The following is a 26,377-nucleotide window of genomic DNA, read 5'->3' as shown; positions in this document are numbered from 1 at the left end:
ACCATTTCCCATGTTATAAACTCTTTAAAAAATATATTTAATGGTTATTATTCCATTGAGTTATTAAGTTCTTGTTTACTTCTCTATTCTCTCATTGTATATTCAATTCTACTTGTACATTATTCCAAATAGGCTGCTAGAAATGAAACATTTTTCATATTTTAGGTTATTTCTTTAGCTTCCTCATAGTTGAATTATTGAGTTAAAAGATATCATATTAAGAGGCCAAAAGGGATGTAGTTATATAGCTTTCTAACCACCCTTTTATGTGACCACTGTTTTTTAAAAAATCCTACATTTAATAGATTTCAGGCCATCAATAAAAATCTTTGTATTTTCATTATTTTCCTCAACTTATTAATTGAGGAACTTATTTTTAACTCCTTTCAAATTTAGCCTTTGTTAAGGTGTTCTTACAGGGCCTAATAGTAATCAGAAATGATAAATATACATCTACTTTATCAGTGAACCCTTAAATTCTTTATATGAAAATTTTTTATAGTACCTTAGGATATCTAAACTTTAGAAAAATACTACAGAATTTTTACATGCCCCCAAAGCTTCTTCTAATTTTCAACTTTCACTCATATAATTAATCAGCATTATGCTCTTGGAACTCATCTGTGATAACTGGAAAGGTTTGTAAAACATTAATATTTTTTTCTAAGTGGAATTTTTTTTCCGCAAAGGGAATTTGTTGTTTTATAAAGATCAGTATTCTAAGAAATACATTTCCCAGTTGCCACTGGCCTTACATTTATATTTTCTCTTCTTAAGATGGTATGTTTTGGATTGGATTTCTTGTGAGAAATTTTTCACAACAAAGTCCAGAGAGATTTCTTAATTTATTTGCTATGTTTCATTCTTGTAAATGTAGACCTAAGACAATTATTATTCTCTTAAAATGCTATAAGAATTTAAAATTCTTAATTAAATGCCATGGGCTAAGCATACCTCTAGGATATTTGTCATGGCAATATCAGGTTAGAATTATTCAAATATAAGCAACTTAAAATAGCATAATAATATAATAATATTGGTAATGCCTGTCATTTATAGAACAACAGTTATATACCAGGTATTGGGTTACCTGAATATTATTTCTCATGATCATGGTAAAAATGCAAGTTGCTTATTTTCTTTTGAAAAACTGAGGAGTCAAATAAAGTAAGGAAACTTTTTCTAAAAAATGTTAGTTTAAAAGTGCCGGTGTTGGCCGTTAGCTTTATTTTATCGTTTAATTAAATTATTTCTGCTTATGTACTTCCGTACAGTCAGAATGTGTTCATATCCCTAAAATGCACCTATATTTTAAATTGAAACAAAACCCCTTATTTTATCTTTATTAAAGTTTTCTGTTTATTTTACATCAAAACTAAAGTTTATCTTTGCTTAGGAAAACTTTTATGGTGCAATTTGAAATTACTCAAGCAAGCAGCATTGACACATTTTCAGTACTTTTGAATATTGCTTATAGGTAAATAGTGAATATGCTAGTTATAACTGTATAAGTGTTTTTGAGTGGACTTTCCTGGATTTTGTGCTAGCTTCCACTCTATTAGCATAGATTAGTGAAATTTGTAGAACTTGTTAAAGAAATAAAACTAATTATATTGTTAAAAACGGTATCACTTTTCAGCAGCTTTAAAAACAATTCATTGGACATATTATGTAAATATATGCTATGAGGTCATAAGGCTGTAAGAGTGAGTTAAGCATAATGGAGTATGGATATTAAGTGGATATACATTTGATTACTAGACAGGATAGAAAAGTAAACTTATGAGAAAGAAAACCTATGTACTCTCCTGAGTTCAGAGGAAGGCTATATATTATTTTGATACAGATAAATCAAGAAAGGCTTTATGAAATTATTAGAATGTTTTTAACAGAATCTTTAGCTATGAAGATAGCAGTTGGAAATACAACTCCATTGTTTATTATTTTTAAGGATTTAAGAGTCCAAGATGCTTTGTGGGGCGGGGGGTGGGGGGAAATGGAAACTTAATTTAGTGTTTGATATGTAAAGGGAAAGCTGAGACCTTGTATTATCACTTGATTAATGCATTTGCTTCTAATGCTTAGTTTTAGGTGATTTTATTTTATAGTAAGCAAATGCAGGTATTTTTAAAAGACCTGAGAATCTCTGCACTTAAACTGGTGCTTCCATTGTTCTCTTTTCTGATGTTCATACTAATGGTTTTCTTCCGCAGAAACCTGAAGGTACTACAAGCCAACCACCTTCTAACCAGCAAATTGTAGAGGTGGCGATTCCCCATGTCGGGAAGTTTATGGTTGAGTCAAAGGAGGGGGGTTATGATGATGAGGTACCTGTGTCATAGCACTCTGCACTATCCGACTTACTTTTTGCCGCTTGATACAAGTACTCTGCGCATGCGCGCACCTTCACACTTATGTCTGCTGCTGCAAAACACACAGCTTTGCCGCCCCTGGTCTGAAATTACCTTGCCAATTGCTCACAGAATTTTGAATTTCAAATGGAAATTTAAGCAGAAAGCTTACGGAATTTTTCAAAATAATTTATGTTTTCTAGTGTTAATTCTTTTATGCAGACATAGGATTGGTTTACTCTCAGGTTGATTACAATAAGGTTTGTTTAAATAGCACAAATTTTTAACATTTAAAGATAATGTTTGTTTTTCTTTGCAATTATACTTGAATTATTTATTATAACCCTTTGCCCACCATTTCCTGCCAGAAGAGCATACATCCTGATTGCAAAGTGATAATTGATATTTTTGCTTCTGCCACCTCCGTGTGACTATGAATTGGATGATTCATCAACACTGCTGAATGACTACCGGTGTTTTATACACAGTGGGACCTCCATCTTAATCTCTTCTTACCTCTGCACTGTTAATTCTCATCTCTACTTAGTTTTCTAACAGTATGCAGGCATTTTTTCTTCTCATGATATGGTTTTTGGGAATCCAGACGAAAATTCGCTGTATTCTGGTCCCATCATAGTTTTCCCTTCTCCTCTACTTTTCTCTTAAGACTCTTACATTTTGATATGTTCCATGTTTCAGGGAGTGTCAGGAGCCGCTTCTGCATAACAATAGAGAAGACCTTGGATTCTCTCATTCGTTAGTTTTTACTGGCATAAATGAGAATTAAGTCTTCTAGACTTACTCCAAGGTTATAATTAAACTGTTATATAAGAATTAAAATGTCTTTATGATACTAAAATCAGGTGTCATAAAGACATTAATTTTACTGTGTCATTGTAAGAAAGCGTAGCCATAATGATAATAAGAAGCAAGTTTGTGAGATAGGAACTGGTCAGAAGAATTTTTCTCAAGAACTTACTGTTATTGCAATTCTCAGTATATAATCCAAAATAAATACTATGAGTAACAGTTTCAGTGAATCAGAGGAGATAGATGCAATCTCTTCATAGCTCTAATATAATAGCTTCATAGTGCCTTTAATTATTTCATTTTGCAGATATTTTAAAATGTAAGCAGCTAAGAATAAGCTATTATGAAAACAAAGAATATAGTTCATATTTAGTACTTAATAGCAATATGTTGTTCAAATTATTTTAATACCATATTGGTACTTGAAAATTATGGAAACTATTGTTTTTTAATAAAAATGCTAGTTTTTTTTATCAAGCTTTAAACTTGTTTTAGGGTGAGCCTTTTGGCATTTAAAAAAGATAGGGTTGCGATTAATCATTTAACAGTCTTTTGTGCAATGCTGATGCTACTGGCAGAGTTTTGCTTTGTTTTTTAACTCACCGGAGTGGCAGTTTAACAGTGCATGTGCCTTGGAACTAAGTCCTATGGATACAGGGCTACTGCTTATGGATGTTCAGGTTGTACGGTTTTGCAGGGATGCCTAGCCAATGGGTGGAAGTAGAGTTGAAGCTGAGCTTATGCTGACTGAGCTCCCCACGCCTTAAAGAAGAGGCACCTTTTAAATAAAAAGATGGTTGCTGGTTCTATACAGTGCTCTTACTTCCAGAGCAGCACATTTTTCTAATTTGTCAAGAAGGGGGTGCCTTTTAAAAATTATTTGGTTCAGAGAAGATGCCTTTTTGCATTTTGCACAAAGGCACCACATAAACTAGATGTGGCCCTGTACAGATGATTTTGAAATATACTTACATGCATATTGGATCACATTTGCTATAGCTATAAAAAATAGAATATTTGATTATAAATAGTGGAAAAATAATGGAATTCTAACTTGCATGTAAAGAATTTATTTTGGTTTTAATTTTTTTTTTTTTTTTTTTACATAACTCATTCAAAAACTCTTACTTTAAATCCCTTATGGCAGATCATGATGACACCGAACATGCAAGGTATTATCATGGCGATAGGTAAATCCAGAAGTGTATATGACAGGTGTGGCCCTGAAGCAGGGTTCTTTAAGGTACAACAAACATTTTCATTTTCTCATTTTTTAAAATTAGATTTCTTAAAATGTTTTATTTACTTGAATTAATTTGACTTCCTATGTAATTTTTCATACCATAGCCACAGTCACCTAATGTTCAACAGGTTTCTTTTGTGCATGAATCTAAGACTGCTTATTGATTTCTTTTAATCCAGATAATTCAACAAAAACAAAGCATTTTACCTGAGTTACCGTATTGTACCTCTGATTTGTTAGCAGAAATTTGAATTGTGTTTTGTGTTTTTATTGTATTTGACAAGAATAAAAGGTATTGATGAGCAAAACTAAGAACTGAGTAACTTTCTGATAATAGTTTATTTTTTCCTCATTGTTAATACTGTTAGTCAATCTTCTGATATTTTTCTTTAATTTTATTATCACATGACACTAAGTTACTTTTTTATTGGGTTGTTTGTGAAATGATTTATTCATATATTATCTTTTTATTTTTCTAGTCACTTCTGTTTTCCCCATGGTTAATTTTTGATATCCTAGTCATTTCAAGACATCTGAGACCATAAAACTGTTGCATTATTCCATGACTGAATCTTTTTCCCCTCTAAATCCAGATCCTTATAATGTTTTAATTACAATATTAGTTGCTATTACATATTTGAAAATGAAAACACTGTATATTTGTCATTTTAGTTAGATTAACCAAAAACCTACCAGGATTTTTCCACTCCTATCACCTTATTAGTGTTTGTTTATTCTATCAAAAAAAAAAAAAAAGGCAGGGTTATTGAAGTATAATTCACTACAGTAAGCACATGCTCCTTTACTTGACATTAAAAAATCTAAAGTTTCCTCTTAATTTTTTGTACTCTCCATCAGCAAACTCAGTCTTCAAAAAACTGCTTATTTTTCGTATTTCTTTCAATATATAGCACAAAATAAAGGCCTTGTGCAAAATAGCCTATATCAATAAGCACCTTTGAACTTGTTTGGGTTAGCATGATCAACCATCCTGGTATGTGCAATGCTGTGGGGAATCCTGGGAGACAGGAACTTTGAATGCTCAACTGTAGAAGTTCTGCAGAATGCTCCCAGAATGAGTTGATCACCCTGATAAGGTCTCTTAAAAAAAAAGGTTGAAAAGCTAAAAAAAACATTTTACATTTAAAAATGCATCCTTATTCCTGGGTAATCTATCTACATTCCTTAAAAAACACTGGATATATGTCTTCTGACGTTTTCAGGTATTTCTTGTAGAAAAGTTATCTATCGTTTACAGTGCCATTGTCATTTTTTATCAACTTGGGTATCTTTATGTTGAATTGTAAGTCTCACTTTTATTAAATTAATCTCTGCATATAATTTAAAGAGCCCACTAATTATACATACACTCACCCCACCCCCTTCCCCTATGGTAACAACTTTCAATTATTTTATCTAGTCCTTTTGGCATTATTTCCATAACTTTAACTAGAATGCTTGTTGTTTTGTTTTGTTGTTTGGGGTTTTTTGGCTTTTTGTTTTGGGGAGGGGGTTGAAATTCTTAGTTTAAACATTTTCTTTGAATTCCCTCCTATGGGATGTGAACAATGAGCCCTCTCTCTTATCCCAGCACACATACAGTTCCCATCCCTCCACCTACACTGTCTACCCCACCTTGCACACAAATACACATAAAATCTTGTCATGTTGATTAAATCAGAATTCTTTATATTATTTCTGTGTGTGCTACTCAGGATTGAGCTAAGTTCTAAATATTATTACTTTTACTTTTTTTAACCTCAGCTTTTATTTTCCTTGGAGGTAGTTTTGTTTATTCGTTTGCTAATTTTTTATTCGTATCACTGTTTCACTTCTAAAATCTCCACCATTTGCTTAAATCTCCTCTTACTCTGTTCTTTGTGACTTATCTTCTTGGGGAAGCCTGTTCTGGCAGTTCATGGCCTGCACTGGCTTTCCTTTACCCTGGGACCTCCTTTCACCATCACCCAGGGGTGCCTTTTGCATCTTGTCTTGCGTGTATTTTCTATGTCTCATATATTTCTCTTTTTTTGGTTTACCCTCTAATTTTTATGCAGCAACAAATTTCTAAAGTTTATATTTGTGTACATTTTATTTTTACACATTTGTAATTGTGGAATATATATGCATATAATTTTATGTAAACATTATCATTTGTTTATAATTAATGTATATTTTTGGTACTGTAAGTGACTAGAATTTGGAAAATTCTAGCTGATAATATATAATTTTAGGAAATCTGTTATGTGAATTGCAAAAGTAATATGTGCAGTGTGCAGTCATTCAGTAAAATAGAGGTGTCCAAAATATGCACATAGCACATCTTTGTTGGGTTTATTTTATATTGGCTTTTTAGCTAGAAGCTTTTCAGCTCTGTGCCTCAGTACTTCTAGATATGGATTCCCTATGATCAGACTAATTGTTAAGTGTTATTTATGTTTGTTGGTCGTAAAACTGATGGAAGTGTTACTCATAAAAATGTAATTTGCAAAGTTAAACTGACCTCAGGCTGGGTAGTAGACCTGGGAATTGAAAGTTACCAACCCAGTCAGTCAGTTATTGTGTCAGCCTCCCACAGCGAGCCTGCCCTGTAAACATATGATTTGAAAGAGTTAATAGGCAGGCAGGTCTGGAAAAATAAATGAGGAAAAATATTTACCTAGATCCTTCTCCCAATTAGACTACTTGTTAGGATTAGTTTTCATTGTTAACAGAAACCCCCCCCCCAAAAAAAAAGAAACAATAGTTGCTTAAAGATAAGTTTGTCATACAAAAATGAAATCCAGAGAAAGACAGTGCAGAACTACTATGATGAGCAAAAATAAAAGTCAGACAAAATAAAAGAATAATATTCTCAAAGTACTAGTTGGTGGTATGTGTGTATGTGCAGGGGTGGGAAGTGAAGATAAAAATTATAACTGTGGGATTAGTTTAACTTTTTCATTTACTTAAGAGACATTAAAATTTGTTTCATATATTTCTGTACATATTAAACTGCCCTCAGAATTTTAATGAATAACATTTTTATATTATGAAAAACTTTAATAATTATTTCATTGCTTCATAGCAGTTATTTCCAGTTGACCTAACTTTCTCACTCTTTTAATTTTGAAATGCCTATTATTATTACTCCTTTGTGTCTTCAATAGATATAAAATATATCTGGAACAGAGAGACCCAAACAGACCCAGTTATAAATGGTACTAATAGGTGATAAAGATGATATTTCAATAAGTGTATAAAGGATGCATTAGTCAAAATTTTATGTGTGGACTGTTTGGATCTTTCTCTATTTGGAGGAAAAATTCCATATTTAGGAATCAAAACGAAAAAGTAAGATCCTAAAACTAGAATTAAGGATATGTGTAATTTTGGAAGTGTTCATACAGGCCCAATCTATGAAGAAAACATTGCTGTATTTTATAATATATTTAAAATTCTACACAGTAAGATACTGAAGATAAATGACAAAATACAATTCGCAATTTATAGATGAATCAAATTTCTTAGCAGGCAAATGCTCATTTTATTTAAACAAAAAATCCTTAGAGGTTCCTTATTTTAATGAGAATGTCTCTAGTATTTTATTATTAAACTATATTGTTTTTTTAAGATTTCTCTTACAAATACAAAAGCACTGTTTTAAATTCATAATGAAGAGGATTTTTTTAACTGGTGTGGGAATTTAGAAAATTTTTAATGCATCTATTTGAGATGCTGAGCAAGTTTCTCTTTAATTCTTAATCTTGAAAATGTAAAGACCTTAAAGCTGACATTTTAAAAAAACATTATAAACACCATCTATTCTTATATATTCTTTTTGTGCAAAATGTAGTTTATCATAAATGAATATGGATAGTAAGATCAATATTCACAAATAAATTTAGTTTTTATTTTCATATTCTTTAATTTTTTATTGTATTTTTTTCCATTATCATTTAATCCCCTTAGATGCTTTCCCCCGACTCCACCAGTCACCACACTGTTGTCCATGTCCATAAGTTATTTTTCCGTTTTGCTCAGTATCTCTATCCTCTAGCCGCCTCCCTCCTTAGCTGTCATCCTGTTTTCTATCTATGAGTCTGTCTCTCTTTTGCTTGCTAGTTCAGTTTGTTCCTTAGATTCCACATATGAGTGAAATCATATTGTATTCGTCTTTCTCTCACTGGTTTATTTCACTTCGCATAAAGTTCTCCAGGTACATGCATATTGTTACAAAGGGTAAAATTTTCTTTTTTTTTTCTTTACCATCAAGTAGTATTCCATTGTGTAACTGTCCTATAGTTGTTTTTTATCCACTTATCTGCTAATGAACATTTGGGCTGCTCCCATATCTTGGCAATTGTAAATAATGCCACAGTGAACCTAGGGGTTGATATTTAGATTAAACTAGCCTTTTATTCTAGAAGAGACCAAAGAATAAAAAACAGAATTATCTTCTGGAGGGCAGGCCCTTTGCAGTGCAGTTTTCCCCCATTAGATAGGTGTTCTAGGTACTCATCTGTTTCAGTGTACCAGCTGGTGGTGGTGTGAGAGGATTTGTTCAGTTTCAGCGAATTTTTTTGAGGACTCTTTCAATGCATTTGCCCATTTCATGGTGGGTGATTTACGAGCACACCTGCCCCACACCACGCTGAGTATTCAGCAGTTTTTGACCAATAACGGCATACCCTGTGCCCACCTTCCCTATTCACCCAGTCACACCCTGTGCCCCAAGTGACTTTCTTTTTGTTACCCCGGATGGAAAAAGCCCTCAAAGGGAAAAGTTTTGCCAACGAGGAAGAGGTAGAACAAAAAACTTCAAAAGCACTAAAAGGCATCAAAATTGACGAGTTCAAAAACTGCTTTGAGCAGTGGAAAACAACTGCTTGATAGGTGTATTGCATCAAATGGAGAGTACTCTGAAGGTGACTGAAGTTTAAACCTATAAGAATAAATACACAGTTTTTTATAAATAAAATCCGGTTTTTTGGGTGCCCCTCCCCCCTTGTAATCATAAAGGAGACTCTTCCATGTTTCAGGTTTTGGAGCAATTTAGAAAATGATAGAAATTATTTTGTCCTTAAATATTTGGCATAACAGCACAGCTCTAAAACAGTGTGGGCCTGATTCCTTTATTGGGTACAGATTTTGGGCAACCTTTTCAGTTCTGTATTTCTGCTGGGTCTCTTCCGTTTTTCTACCTCTTGAAGCAATCATGGTAATTAGTAATTCAGTAGATGATCCTCTGTTTAATCAAGATGTTATAATTTATTGACATAAAGTTATATATTCTTTTATAATTTTTAAAAATTTTATCTGTATTTTGGGTATTATCACCTTTGTTGTGTATGGTGTTGAGTTTTCTCTCTTTTGGGGGGGGGATTTCATTTAGTTTTTTGGAAAGAAAAAGCATCGATTGTGTCCAATTGCCACATTATTTTATTTCTTCTAATTTATTTTGGATTTTTTTTCTTTCCCTAGATATTTGAAATTGTTTTTATTCTTTTATAAGTTGGAATTTTTTTTGACCACCAGTCTGACTGTCTTATATATATTTTGATATCATATTCCCAATATTAATATAATTTTGATACTTTGGGCCCAGAATTATTTAAAACAGATTTTTCAATTCCTAAGTGTTTAGTTTGGGAATTATCTTTAGTTTTAATTATATTTGTATTGTATTGTGGTCAAAGAACATAGCCTACATGGTGCTGATCCCTAGTTGTGAAGTAGGTTTTTTTCATCTCTTGGTACAATGTCAGTCTTTAAAAATAGTCCATAAACATTTTATATATATGTATTTCTTTATATATAGACACATTCTTTCTCTATATGTAACTAACATTATTTTACAGATACAAGCATTAAGACTTGGAGAATTATTTGACTGGTTTTATGTCACAATTAGTAAATGATATACTAACTTTCAAATGTTAGTCTAGCCAATTTTCCCTTAGATCTTACAGCCTCCAGAGCATACCGTATGTTTGTATATTTGGTATATTCTAGTATATGTTAGTTATGTCTAATTCAGAGTCTCTAAGAAGTTATAAATTTAGAATGATTTTATAATTGATTTAGAAAAGTAAAAAAAAGTTTAGGTAGAAGTCATTTGAATCTTTAAAATTGAAGATTTCAAAAGAGAGTTAAACTGGTCTTACTGAATGAGTCATCTGTGGATAGATGGGCAAGGAACATGAAAAGACATCATGCATGTGGAGAACTTAAGAAACAAAGGCACTTGTGCATCAGGGGAGCCGAGCCTGAGCTAGGTGGATGGAGGGAGGTCTTTGTTGAAGAGTAAAAGGAAGTAAGACTAATTAGGTAACATTGGGCCTGATTAGTAGGACCCTTTTAAAGGACTGGTGAAAAGAAGTAAAAAATTAAATGCAAAGCAGTTCTGTCACTTATTGACCAGTGTCACACTTCATTTTATAAATTTGTGGTAGTTTCATTGCCGTATCTGTGATAATTCACTTAAGTGATGTATGGAAAGAACAAACATAATTCTGAGTATAAAGGATTTTGAGGAATTAATAAGAGGCAAATTTAACAACAATATTAACTGTGTAATGATGGATTGAGTAGAACCCTACTAAATATATCAGCGTAGTAATCTGTTGACAGTTCGAAGGAATAGATATGACTGAAGTATATTTTAAAAGTTAGAAAACTAAAATTAAAAAATGAGGAATGTATGCTGGTAAAAAGTGGTTTTTGTGTGTGTTTTTGAAAAATTACTCCTAGAAATTAAAACATAACTTTACTGGTTTAAACACCTATAGATTGTAAATTTGGCATTTACTTGTGAAAATTAAGAGGATCTTAAGTTGAGCAAAATCAAGAAATAACCATAATCTAAGTAAAAGAAGATAATATATATATATATTCCAGCTCTCTTAATAGAAACTATTTACTATTTGTAATCACAGTCTATTTTGAAAGTAGATAGGAAAATGGATAACCATGTAGTGTTATTATTTCTGTCTCTAAACCATATTATTTTAACAGACTCAATACAAATTTAATTTATTTTGGCATACTAATTTTGGGATATTAGAGGCTACATCAAACTGCTACTAGAACGCATAGGATAAGAGATACTTAGTATCTCAGTCTTAGGATACCTCCAGATGGACTTTGACCAGGCTTTGATATGTGTTAACAAAATTATCCACATAGTAAACTTCAGATGTTTTATTTCTATAATGAAGTGATAAGACAATATCCCTTTGAATGCAATAATAACTAAAGTTATAATATTGGAAGATTTAATTGTTATTATTAACCAAAACTGACATTTTGTTGCATTTTCTAGGCAATTAAGTTGGAGTATTCAAGGTTGGTTAAATTGGCCCAAGAAGATACCCCACCGGAAACAGATTATCGTTTACATCATGTAGTGGTCTACTTTATCCAGAACCAGGCACCAAAGAAAATCATTGAGAAAACATTGCTAGAACAATTTGGAGATCGAAATTTGAGTTTTGATGAAAGGTAATTTAAAAATACAAAATATCTAATTCATATACTCAAATTGTTCTTGTTTTTATAGCTCCCAATGCAATAATTGAATGTTTATTTTACTCATATACAAAGACATTTCAATAAATAAAGCACAAAATTAGACTTTATTTCATTTGAATAGCTGTTTTGTAATTTATCTACAGTTTATAACCATGACTTTTAAAACCTTAAAATAATTCAGATCATTTCAGGACATTTTAATTGTGAACCATGGTACTGAGCTAAGCAATATAATGATACACAGAAGAATATACTATAATCACTGCCTTGTGGGACTCAATATTTTAGATAAAAGAATTTCTCAATCTTTACACTATGAATATTTTGAATCAGATAATTGATTAAATTAATTCTGGCTTACCAAAAAATGTTTTCTCTTAGAAGCTTCTTAAAAACTATTCACTAATGTTAAAATTTTAAATTTAACCCAGTTAGAATGAATACTGTTTTTAAAAGGTAGATCTCAGGTAAAGATAAAAGTGTTGGAAGTTAATTTAGAATATGAAGACATTTCTGCTGTCTTGGAGTTCATTGTAATCGTATTTTAATTCTGAAATGTAATTACCTTATGACAGTTTTAAAAATACTGAATGAAAAATATGTTTAGCAGAAACTATGAGGAGAAACGAACATCTAGGATTAATTCTTCTCTCATCATGGATTAAGTGAAATAGTACAAGTAAATGATTTTGAACAATATCTGGTAGATAATGAGTCCTCAGTGAGTGTTGGCTATTTCAGTTTTAATAGTGGGCATCATTTATTTTGTTACATATGACCACAGATAGCTCAGAAGTATGATTGATTATGACCCTTATTATCTATCTGTTAATGCACTGTGTTCCAGTGAATATGTGCTATTGAATTTGGGGAAGAGATCTATGGAATATTCATATTGACTGCTCATTCTTTTGTCATTATTTGTCTTGGAGACTGCACATAGTTCATTTGTTTTGATAACCTAATTTCTCTTGTGCTTGAACGACAGTAAGATGTATGTGGTAACTATATATATATTGTGGGTTTTTCTTAAGCCCTAATTCTGATCATAAAATTTATTGGAATGTTTCCATTCTTACCTGAAATGATAGGCACATTTTGGATTCTTTTTTACTATTTGCAAATAATGCTATTTGGGGGAAAATAAAATTTGATGTCTGTTGAGCTTGCTACATAAATATAAATTATTTTTAAAAACAGATTTTTACATATGCAGTCATTAAACACCATACATAATTGTAACATGGTAAACTTGACTTAGACTGATTGAGGCTGTCAAGTTATTTGGGAATTGTTCCCTCAGTGACAGTGGATTTCCCGTGTGTTGGATAGTTTAGTTTTGTATAACATACATTTTTCAGTTGTTATGGATTTTACTTTTGATTTAGGAACATATTTTTTCTATTTAAAGGTGTCACAACATAATGAAAGTTGCTCAAGCCAAACTTGAAATGATAAAACCTGAAGAAGTAAACTTGGAGGAATATGAGGTAACATGCTTTTTAGAGTTTGAACTGTAGATGGATAAATTCTGGGGTTCACTGATCCTCTTTCATTTTAGCACAGCCAAATGTCTGAGAAAATGAGGCAGATGGTGGTGAAATAACCTAGCAAAGCTTTTCTCAGCTAGTCAGTTACACCTTGGTTAACAGAACCTGCATTCTTCTTTTTTTCCCATGAGTTCTTCCTCTTTTTTTTTTTTTCTTTTTTGCTCAATCCCTCCACCCCCCAACTTCTCCCCAAGAGCTGTCAGCCTGCTCTCTGAGTCTGTCTCTATTTTTCTTGTTAGTTAGTTTAGAACCTACGTTCTTTTTTTTTAATTTAATTTTATTGTTTTTCTATTATAGTTGTCCCATTTCTTCCCTCCAGCCAACCCACGCCTTATCCCACAGTCATTCCCCACCCTATTGTCCATGTCTGTGGGTTATAGAACCTGCATTCTTAAATGCTATCTTTACTGAAGCCATGCTGTATTTTTTTTCTTTGTTTCATCACATATTTATAGAATGTTAGAAATTTATTTTAATCATTGAACCACACATATATATATATTTGTCATTATTAGACACTCGTGTGTGTGTGAGAGAGCACACACGAAGACTGATATTGTGCCTGCAGTAACATTTGTGCACAAAATTCTCTTTGTCTTAGCTCTGGCTTTAAAATGAATACCTTTTTTTTTTTAATTTACAAATTTAAATAGTAGTTTTCAAACTTTAAATTTATACTATATATTATATATTTATATTATACTATTAAATGTAACATTTAAGTTTATAAATCCAGTGGAGTTTTAGTTGTTTTTATGAATGCCTTTGATTAATGTTTGGTCCCACTTAATATTTTTAGATTCCCATAAACAATTACGGTAATTTGCCATATTACAACAGATAAAAGGAAAGATTCAGAAAACACTCATTTTTTATGATAATCCTTAGCTAACCTGGAATACAAGGTAACTGCTTTAAACTGGTAGAGTGCCTCAAAGAACAAAAGCAAAATTACAACAAGCAGGTAGAACTGTGGATATTGAAAGCTTTCCTTTTGTGCTCAGGAAAAGGCAAGGGTATCTGCTATTATCACTTCTACTCAGAATGGTACTGAAAGTTCAAACAGCAGTAAGGCAACAAAAAGAAGCAAAAAGTAAGAGATTGGAAAAGAAGTAACAAAGTTATCATTATTTTCAACTTTATACCTGTATAATACAAACAAAACCTACAGATAAATTAATTGAAACTAATAAGAGAGCTTTGCAATATGCAAACCTGTGTCAGATATCAGTTTTATTCCTTTATAGCGATAACAATCAGAAAATGAAATTTTAAAAAACGACATCATTTACAATTATCAGCCAAAACTATGGAACACCTAGAAAGAAATTTAACAAAAGACGTTCGTGACTTTAGGAGATATTAAAGAAGACCTAAGTTAATGAATAATATGTGTCATGTTCGGGAAACATGATATTATACAAATGACAGTATCCCCTTAAATGGTGTATTGATTCACTGCAGTTTCTGGCAAACTTTTAGCAAATTGTTTTAGGGAGCTTGATACACTGATTCACAAATTTTATTGAAATGCAATGATCTCAGTCTAGTCCTGACATCCTTGAAGAACAAAGTAAGAAAGCTTATTTTACTAGAAGTAAAGACATAATACCTTAACTATTATGTTTGTAATAATAATAGCTTAAGAATAGATAAATTAGAACAATAAAGCATAATAGAGGATTTAGGAACATATCCCCAAATCAGTGGACATGTGATATACAACAGAGGTGGCAAACAAATTGGTTGCTAACTCTGCCTGTTCCCAAAATTCAGGCTACATGGAACTTAATTTTTAATTGTGATTTGATTCTACAGTTCCTCCCCAAGGTTGCTTCATCAGATTGGATTCAGCATATTTTCATTCTGAAAACTTTGTATTTTTTCTAACTGCAGAGCCATTAAGTTTACAGGTATTCACATAACATGTTTTTGGATTCTCTATATCTCTCACATCCTTGTCTTGCTCTAAGTTAGGGATCAGCAGACCTTGGCCCAAAAACTAAATCCAGCTTACCATCTATTTCCATAAACACAGTTTTATTGGCACATAGCCATTTGTTCATGTATGTTTTCACATTACAGTCACATAGTTGAGTACTCTGTAAATCCTAAAACATTTAATGTCTAGCCTTATTTACAGAGAAAGTTTGCCAACTCACAACTTCTGCGGCAATTGAAATGACAGTAGAGTGGCAATTTGAATACTTTCCCAGGAAGGCTAACATTTTACTTGCAAAACAAGTTTTGTCTTTATTTGTTATTAAGGTGTATGAAAATCATGCCTCAAAAACTTAAAATTAAAAATTAAAATGGTTTATATTCAGGGAGAATACAGTTGGCCAATAACTGGTTGATATATTCTTTACTTTGCTTATAATAATGGGTATACAAGAGCTTTAACACTTTGATTATCAGTATCTCTTTTAGGTTAATCTTATATTGTATTTTAGTTATGGTTTCCCTTGAATCAGTTTTTGTTAAATAAGTTAAGAAAAAGTTATTACTTTATTTGTTTTCTAGAGTTATAGGACATCAGTTCTGAATTGTTTAGTCCTATTACTTGCCCTATAATTGGCTTTTTGGAGGTAGGGCAGTGAAATTGAAATGCATCTCTCCTTTTCACTATATCTCAGATGAATAGGCTGTTCACCTGCCACATTTAAAATCAGATTTAAGTCTTTAATCCATTTTGAGTTTATACTTGTGCATGATGTAAGTTGGTCTAGTTTTATTTTTTTATTTTTTTATTTTTTATGTATCTGCCCAATTTTACCAACATCATTTATTGAAGAGATTCTCTGTACCCCATTGTATGTTTTTGCCTCCTTTGTCAAATATTACTTGACCATAAAGGCACAGATTTATTTCTGGGCTCTCTGTTCTATTCCATTGATCTAAATGCCTGTTCTTGTGCCAGTACCATGTTGTTTTAATTATTATGGCCGGGTAGTATAGTCTGATATCAGATAGTGTGATTCCTCCAACTTTGCTTTTGTTTCTCAAGATTGCTGAGGCTATTTAGGATCTTTAGGGGTTCCATATAAATTTTTGGAATATTCTAGGTCTGTGAGATATGCCATTGATATTTCGATAGAAATTGCATCATGAAACCATATAAAACCCTAGAAGAAAACATAGGCAGTAAAATTTCAGACATTTCTCATAGCAGTATTTTTGTTGATGTATCTTCTTGGGCAAGGGAAAGAAAGCAAAAAATAAAAAAAATGGGACTATATCAAATTGAAAAGATTTTGCACAGCCAAGGACCATCAACATAATGAAATAGGGAACTCACTGAATGGGAGAACATAATTGCCAATAGGATATCTGATAAGGGTTAATTTCCAAAATGCAAAAAAAATTTATACAACTCAACACCAAAAAGACAGATAAACACAAATGAAAAAAGGACAATGGACCCAAATAGACTCTTCTCCAAGGAGGACATACAGATGGCTACTAGACATGACAAAATGCTCAACATCACTAGTCATCAGAGAGAAGCAAATTAAAACCACAATGAGATAGCGCCTCACTCCTGTCAGAATGTCTATCATCAATAAATCAGCAATCAACAAGTGCTGACAAGAATGTGGAGAAAAGGGAACCTTAGTGCACTGTTGGTGGGAATGCAGACTGGTGCAGCCACTGTGGAAAACGGTACAGTTTCATCAAAAAGTTTAAAATGGATCTGCCTTTTGACTCAGCGATCCCACTTCTGGGAATATATCCAAAGAAACGCAAAACACTAATCTGAAATAATATATGTATCCCTATTCATTGCTTCATTATTAATAATGGCCAAGATCTGGAAACAGCCCAAGTGCCCATCAGTAGAGGAGTGGATAAAAAAGCTCTGGTACATTTAGAGAGTGAAATACTGTGCAGCCAGCCATTACAAAGATTCCACTTATATATGAAATCTAATGAACAAAATAGAAACAGAAACATGGATACAAGGAACAGACTGACAGATGTCAGAAGGGAGAAGGGGTTGTATCTGGATAAAAGAATGTGAAGGGATTAAGAAAAAAAATTATATATATATATATATGTATATCTATAACACATAGACACAGACAGCAGTGTGATGATAGCCATGGGGAAAGAGGGATGAGAGTAGGTAGAGGTGGGCAAAGGGGAGAAAGGGGGACGGAAAAAGAATTTGCTTTGAGCAATGGGTGCACAACGCATTGTGCAGATGATGTTCTGTTGAGTTGTACAGTTGAAACATGTACAGTTTTGTAAAACAGTGTCACCCCAGTGAATTCAATTAAAACAGAAAAATAAAATAAAATTTAACAAAAATTTGGCAAAATTAAAAGGTTAAATAAATTCATTATAAGATTTTTTTAAGTTTAAATTCTGCATTAAATAGTCTTCAAGCTTTGATTCACACTAGAATCATAACTTTACCTCCTCCATTCAGTGTGATGTAGATATATAATACAAGGTGGGACAAAAGTAGGTTTAGAGTTGTTTGTATGGAAAATAACACAATAATTAATAAATAATAATACAAAAATAAACTGGTTTGTATACTCACGGCTGTAAGCCTACTTTTGCCACACCCTATATTTTCATAATTGCTTTTTATACTGAGGAATTTTAGGGAGAGAGAGAGAGAGAGATAACCAGATTGATTATCCTGCCTTGTACTTCTGTTATCTTTGTTGTTTTATTTTTCATCAATGTCTAATAATTTTTGTTTATTATTTTATTAATAAAATCTTGTTTGTCAGAAATTAAAGTCTTGATTTTGAACCATTTGCTTCTGTTAATTCATCAGAATTACTTTATGATGAGTTTTCATTGTAGTTTTAATATCTTCCTGTGTAAACCTTTAATATGTTCTTTCACCTACAGGAGTGGCATGAGGATTATAGGAAATTCAGGGAAACAACCATGTATCTCATAATTGGGCTAGAAAATTTTCAGAGAGAAAGGTAAGGAAAAGTGGACACACCTGAAAAGAAGAGCTTAATTTTTGTACTTAATTCTATTCAGATATGACCTTATCTATAGAAAGGATTTTATTCACAATATATATTTTTAATAAATGTTTTATTTTAGAACACTTTTAAGTTTACAGAGATATTTCACAGTTAATAAAGAATTGCATATACTCCGCATACAATGTATTATTTATTTTAAATTAAATCTGTAAGGTTGGTGTTAGTGTTTTGTTTTTATCAGCTTTGAAATACCACAGTTGAAGTTTATGATGAGGTAGAATTGGGTAGAAGCTTAGAAGTCTGCTGGAGATTCAAGAAGCTAGTAGCCCAGCACATGGAATTAGTTGTATTCCCTAACATCTGCCTTCAGGCACCTGCCGTTTTCATATTCTTCCTGAGTCTAATCCTGACCTCCATTCAGAGATAGTTTTTCCAGTCAATCTCTTTGCCTGAACTTTCTAGGACTATAAAAATTATAACTGTAGAAAACTAAACTGATCTCTTATCTTCTAAGTATTGTGACTGCAAACATATTTTATATTTTTTTATTTAAATTGCAAATGATTTAAAAGTATGTCTACTTAAACTATAACATTGTTATTTATTATTATTTTTATTGTTACCAGGAAGGAAGGGTGGATATTGGTTTATTTACCATTACAGATTATTTACTAGTTTAAATTTACTTATTTCTCCACATATTTCTTAATATATCCTTTAACATGAATTTACTGACTAGTGATTTGTTTTAAGAAGTGCTGTATTTTAAATAGTGCCATATTGCAACCAAGTTAAAGGTATATTTAATTCTTTCTTCCTTCTCTTCTCCTTTCCCTTCCCCCTTTTCTTTCTTTTTCTTTTTCCCACTAAAAATTTAGTTTCTCAGTCAGACTAGCCACATTTTGAATGTTCAATAGCTGCATGCAGTAACTACCATACTAACCAAGATATAAAGCACTTCCTTCTTTACAGAAGTTCTGTTGGGCAGTGCTACTCTGTTGGACAGTGCACAATATTATTATTTCTACACTTATGACAATTTTAGAAGTTATTACACAAAAGTAAAAAGTAATACTAATTGGATGCAAGTTATTAAAGCCCTAATTATTATGTAATTTATAACGTAATTCACATATTTTGATAATAGCTCAATTTTATAAGTTATTATTTCAGTCAAGGTTTTATTTCTTTAGTAGAAATATTTAAATTTACATTAGGATTTCTCAGGTTTATTCTGATATAAGAAAAATATTAATATGATGTCACAATTCAGTAGAGTGTCTAAGACCAAACTGGTATTTTACAGAAAAAGAAAATAAGCTCCCCCGTGCAATAACTTTGTCAATGTCACACAACTACCTAGGGAGAGAAAAATTAAAATAGAGACCCTGGTATTTCTGGATAATTTAATGAAATCAGATAAGCACAGAAAAGTATTATTCATTTATTTCATTCAAAATTAAAAAGAGGAAGCTGTCACTTTCTAGTTATCTGCATATTGCCTACACTAACTCTTTTTAACATCCGTTAAAGGTCTTTAAAAAGATATAACTTGGAAATATGTTGAAATTTTATAATTTCCTTATATCAAATATTTGTTCAGTAGTCAGTATTATAGTATAACAAATATTAATTAAATTGGAAGTGGTGACTGGAAAGTTAGTAATAGTGACAAATAATTCTGTTTATAGAATATTGTAAAAAGAAATGTTAATTTTGTCATTTCAGATATAGCAGTTACCATAGCTAACAACATATAAAATATTGCCAATACGTTCTGTCAAACTTGTTTTTAATAAAAACAACACTTGAAAGCCTTGAAATGGAATATTTATTAATAGGTCATTATCAATTCTGCGAGTAGTGAAATAAGATCATGTTTTTAGTAACCATAATTTTACAGTAGTATAAGGAGTATAAGTAAAGATAAAGTCCACCTGGCTATGTGGTCTTATTTTATCTTAAATAAGAATGTGGTAACTGGACTGCTGACTCTTATTATGATTCATTTAAAAATATATTTATAAACTTTAAAAGTTGATAAAATATGGAACATTTCATTCACCTCAGTAGAAAACTGGAACAAGGTCGTGATTTCAAGGCTGTTCTCAGAGAGGTGGCTCAGATCTAGGAGGCCACATACAGATGTCATTCTGGGGAGGCCTTTGTAACAGGGAGTGTAATAGCTATAAAAGAAAAAATAGATGTGCCAGCAAACTACTGCAACTTAGTGGCATAAAATAATATTAAATATTACTGTCACTTCTTTTTTTCATAAATAAAGCAAAAAAATCTTTAGATGGAATTGTTTCCATATTATTTCAAAATAAAGTTTTATAATTTTAGGTTTTCTCAAAAACAAATTCTTGGAACAAACCATTTTTAATAAATGTATAAAATAACTTACTTTTTCAAGGCAGTTTCATGTGTGTAATTTAATTGGTCACAAATGCGTACATTAGTTTCCAAATAATCCTACATTTAACCATTGATAGAATTGATTTATATCTGAACATATGAAATTAAACAATAAACAATAACATTGATTAGCAGTTTACCGTAGCGTTTTTCTTTATAATATTTTATTTTTTAGGATGTTCCATTTTCCTGAATTCATCTATACAAAGATGTGTTATGATTGGACAAACTAACACAATGGAGATATCTTAAAATATCTTTTATTGTTCAGTTTTAGGAATCTATATCTATGTATTTTTTTCTATAGCATGTTAGGAGAAAGGTAATTAGTTTAAAGGCAAATACAGCACTCAAACATTTTTCTCTCCTCCCTTTATTAATACTAGTTTGAACTTTATACTATCTAGACTTAATTATCATTACAAATTAATATTGTATTAAATATTATACAAAGGTCTACCCTTTCAGCCTTTTCTTATGTTTCTTTGCATCTTACTAGGTTTCCCAGATTTAAAAGCATACTTTCCCTTTTTTACTTACCCCATCTCCCTTAGACATTCTTCCCTCTGTCTTTAAATTTTTCTCAGAATGACTAGAACTGTGCCTGTGGAGTAGGAAAAACCTGACCAACTAGTCAGTGAACTGGATGATGTGATCAAAAAACGAAGTAACACTACCTTTCATACAAAAATGACATCACGTTAAACAAGTCATTTATTGACTTTCATGTCAGTCTTAATTTTGAATTTAATTGAAAGACATCAGGAAAATAAATGCCAAAGCAGACAAAAGGAACTCCCTGAATTCATCAGTTATGGCCTTTTCTCCCAGTTTTTTTTTTTTTTCTTCTTTGTTTTGTTTTTTGAGTTTTATATTTCACTATTAAGACGTAACTATCTCCTGGGTTCAAATGTTTGTTTTTAAAACAGGACTCTAAGGCTTACAATGCATCAGATGATAGTTTTTATTATAATGTTCCAGATAATCAAAATGTAAATGTTTATTTTAAATGTTTTATAATTAAAATTGACTTTTTATATGAAATACTAATGCTATATGTTTCTTTAATTTTTAAGTTATATAGATTCCTTGCTGTTCCTTATTTGTGCTTATCAGAATAACAAAGAACTCTTGTCTAAAGGCCCATACAGAGGACATGATGAAGAACTGATATCACATTATAGAAGAGAATGTTTACTAGTAAGTTGAATGCACATAGTATTTGTTTATCTTTTTGTTTTAACATTGAGCAAAGTGTTAGAGTTGTAGATAAGTGATTGACTATAAACTGATGGGGTAAGAATCATAATGATGTCTGTAATCTGGGTCTACTCCCTTATAATGGGAGGATACACTCAATTCTTTGTATCTTCTTTGTGGAACCTAAGTATTGCATCTGATAAACCATAAATGTTCTTAAAATAGAATCAAAATAATTACATGTTTATATTTAGATTTCTTCATCACTCTGCCACTCCCTTTTCAGTGGGAGAGGAGAGGCTGCATAGAGCATGAGGAATTATTATGACTCCAGAAAAATAATAGAGTCGTTCTGAGTTTTTATAACTAGCAGTTTACTTGGTATACATAAGTCAAAGGGTCCTTGTGGTCATTGTAATACATAAGGATACATTGTATTTTTGAACCCAGTCATTAGTAGTTTTTTCCTCAAATATTTACTATCTTTGTGCTCAAATATTGCTATTTTAAAGTTTTAAAAATCTTTATAGTTGTTTTTTGGTTTTGTTTGCTTTGGTTTTCAAACCATATTGGATGAGTGGGAAAGAGAATATAGAGTTGTCAAAGCTCCCTGACTTTCATTTATTTCACTATTTCCTATACCCTCTTCTTCATACCCATTATTCCTTTGCCACGATTGAGGCTCTTACCCTCTTGACTTCAGTCACTACTTGCCAGTGTATCCTCTAGTGTATACTACTGCCAGAATTTTCTGAAAACAAACCTGATCATGCCAAACCTAATGTTAAATTTTAGAATAATAATAACTTAACATGTCTTAAAATGCATATGATAAAAATTAGAGTATTGTAGATTCTTAAAAACTTACCTCATTTAATCCTCTCAATCACTATGTAAGGAAGGTAATGGTATCCCGTTCTTCAAATAAAGAAACTGAAGCTAAGAGATTACTTATTTGCTCAAGATTAGATAATTAGTTCTCCCTGGCTGGTTTGGCTCAGTGGATTGAGCGTCGGCCTGCGAGCTAAGTGTCGCTGGTTCGATCTTCCAGTCAGGGCACATCAGAGAAGGAAAACTCTGACTCCAAAAAACCTCCGCTGCCTTGCGGCATACCTCTTCAGGGGAAAGGCTAAGGGAGTAAACCCCGACAGAAAATCCGGAGCCGGAGTCCCTAAGGCGGTTTGACGTTGTAGTCAACACCGGCAACTCCTGCGGCGCACCTGAAGCCAAGCTGTATTGACTCCGTCTTTCCCTTGGACCCTTCAGCTGCGAAGAGAGGGGGGTCTGCTGCATGGGCAACAGCAGACCCTCCATATCACCCTGCCCAGGCTCTGTAGCTTCAGCTTCACTGGAGAGGACACTCCAGCGTCATCACAAGTTGTCGATTCAACACGGGAGGAGACAGATGCCGTGTCACTCCCGAGTCGGACTGCACGGCCATTTTCGGCGGTGCAGATAGACTCTTAAGAAGCTACACCATCGTCTCTCGAGACAGACGGCTGCCGACGACGAGATAATTAGTTAGTGGCTTAGTTAGACTTTTAACATAAGCCTTTCTCCTAACTAAAGATAAATTGCACACGAATGATATAAACATAAGAAATAATATAATTTTGTATTTGAAATTCAGCTTAAAACTATGATTATTTAAAAATTATATTTATTGTGCTGTGAACATAAAATTTCAAACCTAAATCCTTAAATATTATAGCTCTTCCTTCACCTGTATTCTTTATCTGTTTCTTATGTCCGTATTTCCTATCTTAAGAATTTCTCAGTTCTATTAGATTAGGGGTCAGCGTACTTGACCTGCACTCCAGCCTGTCACTTGTTTTTGTAAATCAAGTTTTATTAAAACACAACCATGCCCTGCATGGATCTGGAAAATATTATTCTAAGTGAAATAAGCCTATCAGTGAAAGACTACTACCACATGATCTCACTTTTATGTGGATTCTAATGAACAAAATAAACTGATGAACAAAATCAAAACAAAATCATAGATACATGGACCAGACTGACAGCTGTCAGGGAGGGAGACGGGATGGAAGATGGTGAAGGGACCAGCCAAAGAATTATTTATGCATGGCCCGTGGACCAGGACAACAATGTGGAATTGACTGAGGGAGAGGAGGGTGGGGTGCTGCATGGAGATGGGCAGAGGGAGAGAAAACAAAGTGGGGACAACTGTAGTAGCATAAACAATAAAGAAACACAGCCATGCTTATTTATATATTATATATGGCTGCCTTTGAAACAGTGGCAGGGTTGAGTAATTGCAAAGGAAACAATATGGCTCTCAAAGCCTAAAATATTTCCTATCTCGTCCCTTACAGAAAAAGCTAACTGGTCCCTATACCAAATGGTAAGCTCATGACAGTTCTCTGTATTGAATACACCTGCATCTAGAACAATTTCTGGCACATGGCACATAGCATAAACTCAATAAGAATTTTTTGAAGGGATAAATGAATTATTTGTTCACCTTTATATTTTTGTACCAAGTAATATAGCCCTTCTTATTCAGTTGACTTTTATGGAGAATATAATGAATATTTTTTTTTAATTAATATGAAGTTTGAATTTCTTTATTTTTAAAATTACTTTCAATGCTTATTAAATTTTAGTATTGGGGGAAGTTCAGCCCTGGAAAATAAATAAAAATTGGCCCCTGTAGTGATGATCAATATAAGCTGAACATGAACTTTAAAAACATAAGAATAGTTTCCCCACTACATTTTTCTTTTATTTCTGTTGTAATACACAGCTTTTTCTAAGAGGTTTTCCTGCTAGCTAGAATGGGCTGAGATTATTTGTTCTGATTGCCATTTGTTCTAACACTGTTTGCGAACATACTTATTATATTGGCTTCAGTATTTACACTTACAGGTAGTTTTATTTCATTAAAAAAGGAAACCTGTTTTGTTTTTCTCATTGTATTAAGAAATTAAATGAGCAAGCTGCAGAGCTGTTTGAATCTGGAGAGGACCGAGAAGTAAACAATGGCCTGATTATTATGAATGAGTTCATTGTCCCATTTTTGCCCTTGCTATTGGTGGATGAAATGGAAGAGAAAGATATACTTGCTGTGGAAGATATGAGAAATCGATGGTGTTCTTATCTTGGACAAGAAATGGAGTGTAAGTTTAAACAATGCCAGTGGAACCCGAGTTGGTTGTAATTAAAAGCAGTTAGAATTAAATGTTATTTATTTGTATCATGTTTTATATTCTGTAATATTCATGCCATTTTTCTTTTACCTCTTCCTTCAAAATGGGAATTGCTTTATATATTTTTAAATGAATCACTTTAAATTTTATAAATCATGTTGAGGATGATAATTTCTCTCACTCGCTCTCTGTGCTTAGTTACCTCTGTTTGTATTTGCAGCACACGTCCAAGAGAAGCTGACAGATTTTCTGCCAAAACTGCTCGATTGCTCTACAGAAATTAAAGGTTTCCAGGAGCCACCGAAGTTACCTTCCTATTCCACGCACGAACTGTGTGAGCGGTTTGCTCGAATCATGTTGTCCCTCAGTCGAACTCCTGCTGATGGAAGATGAACAGCACTCACTTTCCCTAAACACACTGTATAAACTTTTTTTTAGTTTTAAGCCTTGCCTTCCTGTCACAGGATTTGCTTGTTGCTGCTATCATTTTAAATATATATATTTTTTATTTTAATGACTGCAAATACAAAATAGCTATAAGATTTTAGCCAGACTGCAAACAATAAACCTGAGAATCGCATGGCGCTCAGACTGTGTTTTAACCAGAACTCATGTATAATTACAAATCTGATTGATGTCATTATGGCAAAATTATGTTTTTGCCACCTTTCTGTTACAGTATTACTTTGTTTTTATCTTTATCTACAGCTTTCATTTAGTCTGGATCCTTCCATGACTACAGCCATTTAAGTGTTCAGCACTGTGTACAATACATATTTGGTAGCTTGTAAATGGAATTAAAGAATAAAGTTTTATTTATGGCTACCTATGTGTTTGTAACCAGGTATATTGCATATTAGTGTATGATTTTAGTTATAATATGTAAATGATTTGGGGGGATTAAGATTGGGTGTTGAATAGATTAATACAAACTTTTAATTTTGCTCTAATGTTAGCATATTGGAAATTTACTAAATATTTGACACAAATATATATATATATTTTTTACTAAGTTGTTAAACTTAATATGGCACCTAAACCTGTTTTGAGTTCAAATCAGGTTTTCACTGAAGTGAATGGCTAAGCCAGCCACATTGAAACTTTTAACCTCTTCTTAGATGAACCTTTTATTTTTTTATGTATTTACAAATAGTATAGCAAGGTG

General features: G+C 32.2%; 1 protein-coding gene across 6 annotated transcripts in view; it reads left to right on the top strand.

Moving 5' to 3' along the window:
* The window catches only part of USP25 (ubiquitin specific peptidase 25), a 124,311-nt gene extending 98,284 nt beyond the window's left edge, over positions 1-26,027 (top strand). For 2 of the 6 annotated variants that reach the window (XM_090275869.1, XM_090275873.1), the window contains 8 exons: positions 2,214-2,327; positions 4,309-4,404; positions 11,708-11,886; positions 13,328-13,406; positions 18,336-18,415; positions 21,919-22,042; positions 24,987-25,182; positions 25,433-26,027. In XM_090275869.1, coding sequence (XP_090131995.1) covers positions 2,214-2,327; positions 4,309-4,404; positions 11,708-11,886; positions 13,328-13,406; positions 18,336-18,415; positions 21,919-22,042; positions 24,987-25,182; positions 25,433-25,605 — 1,041 coding nt within the window. In that variant the 3' untranslated portion in view covers positions 25,606-26,027. The remainder of the gene's footprint in view (positions 1-2,213; positions 2,328-4,308; positions 4,405-11,707; positions 11,887-13,327; positions 13,407-18,335; positions 18,416-21,918; positions 22,043-24,986; positions 25,183-25,432) is intronic. The other 4 variants (XM_090275875.1, XM_090275882.1, XM_090275889.1 and 1 more) reach the window with 2 other exon arrangements.
* Positions 26,028-26,377: the final 350 nt, after the last annotated feature.

This window comes from Furipterus horrens, unplaced genomic scaffold, assembly GCF_987537825.1.
Source record: "Furipterus horrens unplaced genomic scaffold, mFurHor1.1.pri manual_scaffold_1, whole genome shotgun sequence".
In the NCBI taxonomy this organism is placed as follows: domain Eukaryota; kingdom Metazoa; phylum Chordata; class Mammalia; order Chiroptera; family Furipteridae; genus Furipterus; species Furipterus horrens.
Note: the sequence above shows the minus strand (reverse complement) of the source record. Positions and strands in the feature narration are given on the sequence as shown.